We start from the raw sequence: 7397 nt of genomic DNA on the forward strand, positions 1-7397 counted from the left end.
ACTGGCAGGAAAAATAGAGAAGCTGTAAAAAGCACTTAAACCCTTAAAATAAGATCACTTCTCCTCGCTGGCATGAATAAGGCTATAAACCAAGAGAAAGAGGGTATAAGAAATGAAACACTTAAGTGTCCACCCCTCACAGATGAGTTAAGAGTCACCACAGAAAGGGCGAAGGGAAGCAGCAAGGGGAGGCAACTAAGGAGGAATGGTCTGGGAAAAGGGCAAATGGGGTTTGAAGATGGAATTAACAGCTGAATGTGACAAAAAGACCAACAAGCCAGCCTCAAGAAGAGCCTACAGAGACATGTTCCCCCTAAAGGCAAGCAGAACTCAGAAGACGGTAAGTTTGAGAGTTGATTCTAAACTCAACAAACCACAACCGCACCTGGGCTTTAAGGAACAACCCATGTTAGTAAGTATGTAGGGACCTGGGGGTACTGTGAGCTTCACTTCTCTGGAGCACTTGCTAGTTCTGGAATGAGTTGTGACATTTTAAAATATATATTTATTTAAAAAACAAAACAGACAAAAATTCATCTTCCTCTAAAAAGTCTTAAAGATTATTCTACAGTCACTGAAATAAGAGAAGTAAAAGAGGCTCAGATTTGTGGATCCTCTATGGAAGGTGCAGTCCGTAGCCCGAAAACATTACTACACTGACCAGTGTTCTCACTCCTAATGGTCAGCCACAGTCAAAAGCTGCCACAAATATTTAACTTACTCTGTTGGGGAAATACAGGCAGAAATGCCATAACTGAACTGCCTTTCAAAGAGGCACTGGCATGCCATGCTAGCTGTGCATGGCATTCTAGCCGTCAATTTCTTTGGGAACATAAAGGTGGGCTGAGAGCTCAACCAATGGGAAGCAAACTGCCAGCAGCATTCATTACTTTACTCACCTTCTGTCCCCAGGAATCCCATAGAGACCATCTAGCCCAGCTGCAAAGGGAGGCCTACTCAAGCCTCTAATTTCAGTGGGAAAATTCCTGTACTATCTCATTCTATTTCAAAGGGTTGAGAGGCAATTGCATAACACACACAACATGGACCATCATCCCAGGTATCAAGCCAGTTCACATGAAAATAACTGAGCACCACCTAAGCCATGACATTGTTCTGTGTGATAGTGGGGTACCCAGCATCTGAGTTCTCCTCCTCAGAGGATGTATCCTCAAAGAGTTGATTCTGCTGAAATATGCTTCCTAATCCATACTCTTGTTCATGAACAGAAACCTCATTTGGTGTGAGGTGGTAGGAGCCTTCCACAAAGTCAGCAAATCTGGAAGAGAAAAAGAATACTTACTAGGAATCTGCTCTCTCTTCTTTCTTTCAAAATAAGAACAAATTGATACCTCTGATATGCTCATAGCTCAAATTATATTGTGTCCAGCTAACACTACTGTCCTTGCTCAAGGACTAAAGTAAGAAATATTGACAAAAGTGAAGCTGTGGTCAGAGGCCAACATCCCCTATAACTCCATTCTGTTTAATAGGCACTAGGCTATCCTTTTCAGTCATGGAAGTGCTATGGTTCCATTAGTCATCTGTAATCCTGATAAGAGAAGATTAAGGGACATTACACATTTATTAGTGTTTATAGCCCTATAAAGTTTATGCCATCAGGATTCTAAATTGAAGTTTCACATACTCACTGTACAGTCGCTCCCAATTCGGGGGGGGGGGCACCACTCAGAGAACAAGGAAAATTATCAGAGGAGAAACTTAATCTGGTATTGGAGTCTTCCCATTCAACGCTACAATCGAAGCTGGAGTCGATGGTCTCTCAAGATGGGAGGAAACAAGCTACTACTAACATATGATGATATATTTACCTTTCTCTTGACCACTCCCAGGTTAACAGGAAAGCAAAAGCTCCAAACAGAAAATTATTATCTAGAAGTATAATCTCTGTTAGAACTCTAGGTCAATTACTCTGATAAATGCTTGGCATACTTGGCCGAGAGTTTACCTTTTTGGAGACTGAATTCGAGTAATAGTCTTCCAAGCAGAGCAATCTGGGCTTTTGCAGTGTTCTCGAAGTTCCTGCAAAGCCTTTCGTGTCTCCACCTCTCCTTGTAGCCGATACTCTTCTTCTGTCAGAAGACGAGGAGGGACAGGCTTTTCTGTTGCCTTATACATCTTTCTGTGTTCATCAAAATAACATCATGAATCACCGATCAGTAACCTAACCCGGTTATCTCTAGCTCCCTTCAATGAGCCAACCATACAGCAGACAGCTGAACATTTCACAGTCATCAGACCCTCACCGTTCTGCCAAAACATCTTTAGTTACAAGAGACTCTTGATAAGTTAGCATGAACAACAAGTCACAACAGTCAGTATTATTCATTAATGTGAATAAATGTACTTATTTTCCAACAAATTATACAATACTTATTTAGTTTTCAATAAATGGAAAAAACAGAAAATGATAGTGTAAGATTGTGGTCCACTAAGACAAGAACTAGACAGTGCCTGGCTACCACTGCTGACTGCTCTGAAAGGGACCACAGTAAGAGGTCCTAGGTAGAATGGGGAAAAATGTGGAACAAAACTCAAAATTATAAAAAAGACCAGGCTCACTGGTCTGATGAAGACTGGTGGGATGTGGCCCTTAGACACCCTTCAAGCTAGGAAATGAACTTAACCTCTGTGACTCAATTGGCAGCCAAACGATAGACAGACCTATGACGTGAACACTCATTAGGAGTTCTGGGTGCTGTAGTGCCTAAGGCATTTGACTGCTAATCAGAAGGCTGGAGGTTCAAACCCATTGGCCACTCCTCAGAAGGAAGGTGGGGCAATCTACTCCTGTAGTGATATCGCCTCGGAAACCCAAGGAGGGGTCGCCATGAATCGGATCCCACTCGACAGCGGTGAGGTTTGGTTGATACACTCATTAAGAACAACAGAGCATGAGCATACAAGATCATTTGCCCAAGGAGAGAGCTAGGAAGGCGGGAGGGGGTAGGAAGAAAGGACAAGGGAAGTTGTGAATGCAGGGAGGAAGTGGAAAGAATGCTGTTACAGTGTGGGAACTGCAGTCACAAACAGAATGTGTATAGGTTGTTGAATGGACAATCAATTTGCTCTGAAACGTTCACCCAAATTACAATATTAAAAAACAAAAGACTGTAAACCCCATTCCTCAACCTGAAGGCATCATCTTGACTGTCTCCAGTAGAATGGTAACCTGTAACCTATAACCATTCCATTTTCACAATGCATGATAACATGCCCTGAGTTACATCTTAAAACAAGACTCCCAGACAACCAGATCATCAATGTGAAGTAATCTGAAACCAAGTCACCTGGGGCATATGGCATCAAGTATTATAATTTGCACCACCTTGTGGTAACAGGAACACATAACATTTTACTGAATGCTTTTATTTCATATAAAATGGCTAAACACGTCTAGAGAAGAGTGGTAAAACAAAAGCAGAAGGACAATACAAAAACTTTTCATTAACAAAGAGGCTCCCAGGTTTACACCTCTGTATCCTTTTGCTGCAACCGCATCCCATGTTACACATGCCATTACAAAGCTACACTGCCTTTCAGTCACCTGTAGGTGATGTACAGCCACTGAACAGGATACTCCAGGTTCTTGGTGCACAGGGCAATGATGATAATGCCAAAGGCAATGTGTGGTATCTGGATGCCAGAATACATGAGACACAGGCCCATTAGCTGCAAGGTCCAGGTCAGGAGGTTGATGCTTCGTTCATTCTCCAAGGGCCCATACTTATAACACACTGCAAAACTCAGGAATCCAACTATGAAGACATAACCTGCAAAAAGAGTCATAGACACTCCTTTTTCTCTCCACCTGGTAAAAGCGATTCGTGTAGGGGAGCAGCAGGAAAGTCACTCTGTAGCATCTATGGAACCAGGAAATCAGGCGAGATTTTTACTTAATGATTCACACCTTTTTCGTCATCGGGATATATTTCTATCTCTATGTCTCTGTCCTTTCTATCATCCCAAATTTATTTGGTTCAAATGTAACACAAAGATATCTTGAACAACTCTGGGATAGTCTATTTAAAATACCAATAAGTGAAAATTGAGATTAATCACCTCTCAAAGGATATAATCAAGGATTACTATCTGTATGACCAAAGGAGTCTCATTTTATAGATAAGATTCACTGAGTTCTTTACTTCTTAAGGTCCCCAAGTGTATTTAAAATATGACTACATTTGTAAAATCAATTTACAGCTTTTCAGAAAGAAGTCTACTGTTGTAAAGAGAGGTACACTTATAAATATCAACAAATTAAAGTCATCCCCCTAGCCACATCATTTTAATTTAAGAAGCAACAACTGTAGACAGGTTAGAAATACATGAAGAATTTTCATTTTTAAAAGTTAATAAAATAACACGATAGTTAATTCCTGTAAGCAGACAACAGTCTTTTCACGACCAAATGAACTCAAATAGCCCATAAACAGATGAAAAGTAACAGCAAAACTGATAACACTTACTTAAAAGATACTGCCAATAACACCTCCAGATCTCTTGTAAATTTCTAAAAACTAGTTGAATGAGGTACAGAGAAAAGGACCAGCCTCCCACCAGGATGACGTAAATAGGGCTTTTCTAGGACAGAGGGTAGAAGTGAAAGCAAAAAGTTATAACAGGCTTTTCACACATTAGAGAAACAAAATGGAACAATGATTTAAAAAAAAAAATTCAGCCCACTGAAAGTGCACAGAAACACATCTCTTAAAAAGATGCCCTTTATATTTAAAATGGTACTATCTGCAAAGAACACTGGGAAGATGAGATGCTAAATAACTTAAAAGCCTGGCTATGTAATTAGCAAACAGGAAGGAGACTTTAATCCACACTGAGCATAGCACTTTATAGATATAATAAAAGAAGAGTTTGCATGTAATCAGGCTCCAAGTTACATGGTGGAAAGTATCTTTCTGAATCAAAGAAAGACTGGCACGTTGGCTTGTCAGCCACCATGCAGATTTTCATTTTTCTAACAACATCCAGGCAAACTGTCCTTTAGCTATCCAAGCTCACCCTCTTGTATATAACAATTCTGCCACTTACCTTGGGCATAAACTTGGACAGTATAAAAATGATGATTAGTAGAGAGGCCACAATTCCCACACTCATTCCCGTGGAATAGTAGAAAAGTTGACTTCTGCAAAGATAACATTTAGTTCATGACTATATGTGTGTACTTCATGCATGACATTGTTCAAAACAAGATCAACTATCCCAGCCAAAGAGTGGGGAAAAAAAATTAAAATTAGAGCAGATATCTACCAAAATCTTGAGGTCATAGAAATATAGAGACTGGGGCAATGGAGCTGAGGCCAGATTACAAGGATTAGCATCAACAAAACCAAAAAGCCAAACCCATTGCCACCAAGTCAATTCAGACTCATAGTGATCCTACAGGGCAGAGTAGCACGGCCCCATAGGGTTCCCAAGGCTGTAAATCTTTATGTAAGCAGACTGCCTTATCTTTCTCCCATGGAGCAGCTGGTGGGATCAAACCACCAAACTTTTAGTTAGCAGCTGAATCCTTTAACCACTATGCCACTAGAGCTTTCTAGTATCAACAAATTCCTCTCAAATAAATATACCCTAGTAATAAAACTCTGCTTAGTTTCCCAACTTCCCCACCCAGCAGTTCTTCCAACCCAATTTTTCATAAGAATCTTCTTCTGAGGAACAGCACAACTTCTGTGGACATAAGGAAGGGCAAGGACACTGCCCTAGTGAACAGTGGAAAGTAGAAAAGAACTGCTTGCCCCGAAGGGTAAACCAAACACATGGCTTACAACAGAGGGCTTCAACCACCGTTCCAGGCTTTCTACCAGATAGTACCCCCTCACTGTGAGCTTCTCTTAGGATCCCCAAAATAAGGAACAACTTCCAACAACCCACTCCAGCCAAACTTCAAACTCCAATTGCTAATCTCTCATTTATTACTTTACAAATATACTTTTTATTTGTGTACAGTGTTAATGTTGCTTCTACCTTTGCTCACTGTTTGTTTAGTTATCTGTATGTTTTCTTTCTATTTGTACATGTCAGTTTCACCGCTAGTTAATAGGTCCCTAAAAGCAGGAAATGAATAAGTGGAAGATATCAAAAGCAACAGCAAAACTCATAACACTTACTTAAAAGTCTCTTTACCCCTGAACAGCATGAAACTCATCAACATATGGTCCTATTATGTAAATTAGGGCTAACACTTATTTCCAGTGGTAGAAAGGGTGATGATGCTCCACTTTGTAGTATTGGCTACATTCCATAACATGATAGGTTCATCTAATGGGGGAAACTTCATGATAGCCCATCTTATTAATAACGAGAAAATAAAAAATCCTAACACATTAATTAAAGTAATAAAAAAATCTCCAAGCAAAAACAATGTGGAACAAAACTCAAAATCATAAAAAAAAAAAAGACAAGGTTTGCTGGTCTGATACAGTCTGGTGGAACCCCTGAGACTACAGCCCCTTGCTGTCCTTCAGGTCTGGAATTGAACTCACTCCTGCAGCTTCCAGCCAAACAAAAGGCACTTATAGGAGCTGAACATTTACATTAGATAGATATACTCCTTGGGGAGATCAATCATGGGAGAATAGTACGGCTGTGTATGCACAGAGAGACAGTTTGGGGGGCAGGAGTGCATGGGAGAGAAGGACCCAGGGAAGAGGTAACTATGGGGAGGAAGTGGGAAGAGAGCTGTTGCATTGTGGGAAACTGCAGTCAACGTCATGAGACAAAGTGTATGTGAACTGCTATACAGAAAATGAATTTGCTCTGTAAACTTTCACCCAAATCACAATTAAAATTTAAAAAAAAAAAAAAAATCTCAAAGCAGATAATGACCTAGTCATAAAGGTACTGGACTAAGAAATGTCAGCATTTAGCGTTTATACGATCAAAGCCTAACAGGGTCTCATCGTACTGCACACTAGCTTCAGAACCTACCTGCTCAGCAAGTCTCCACAAAAAAATAGCGTAAGTCCCAGGAGGAAAATAAAGAAAAGTTTGGGGTCAAATCCTAAAATAAAAAATAAAGACTTCTGTTTAATAGGAAAACCAGGTTAAGGCCCTATTAGAATAAAAGGCAATGTTGGTGTTATTGGTCAGCTACAGTAAGATAAATGCAAACAGCATACCTAAAGAGCAATGGAAATGCCACTCAAAGCCTGGGCAGCCCTCCAGAGAGAAAGTGTCAATTAGGGCTGTGTCTAACCTGTACTTTCCTGAAGATCTTATTTTGGTTTTGGCTGCCTATGCTAAGGCTAAAAGAAATGAAGCCTCACTTTGAGGGAGTCAGGCATGGTGCCATCAGCACTTCATGCAGTCACCCACAAGGGGTCTCTACCACTCAGGCTTTCAAGCCTTCAGTC

General features: G+C 40.4%; 1 protein-coding gene across 1 annotated transcript in view; it reads right to left on the reverse strand.

The window, feature by feature from the left end:
• Positions 1-1098: 1098 nt before the first annotated feature.
• NEMP1 (nuclear envelope integral membrane protein 1) overlaps positions 1099-7397 on the reverse strand; it is a 21657-nt gene continuing 15358 nt past the window's right edge. The window contains exons 4-9 of the mRNA XM_042782208.1: positions 6973-7045; positions 5071-5164; positions 4491-4605; positions 3569-3794; positions 1970-2143; positions 1099-1279 (exon numbers count right to left, since the gene is read on the reverse strand). Of these exons, the coding sequence (XP_042638142.1) occupies positions 1099-1279; positions 1970-2143; positions 3569-3794; positions 4491-4605; positions 5071-5164; positions 6973-7045 (863 nt within the window). The remainder of the gene's footprint in view (positions 1280-1969; positions 2144-3568; positions 3795-4490; positions 4606-5070; positions 5165-6972; positions 7046-7397) is intronic.

The sequence above is a fragment of the Orycteropus afer genome, unplaced genomic scaffold, assembly GCF_000298275.1.
Source record: "Orycteropus afer afer isolate SDZICR_OR568_19922 unplaced genomic scaffold, OryAfe1.0 scaffold00261, whole genome shotgun sequence".
NCBI lineage: Eukaryota > Metazoa > Chordata > Mammalia > Tubulidentata > Orycteropodidae > Orycteropus > Orycteropus afer.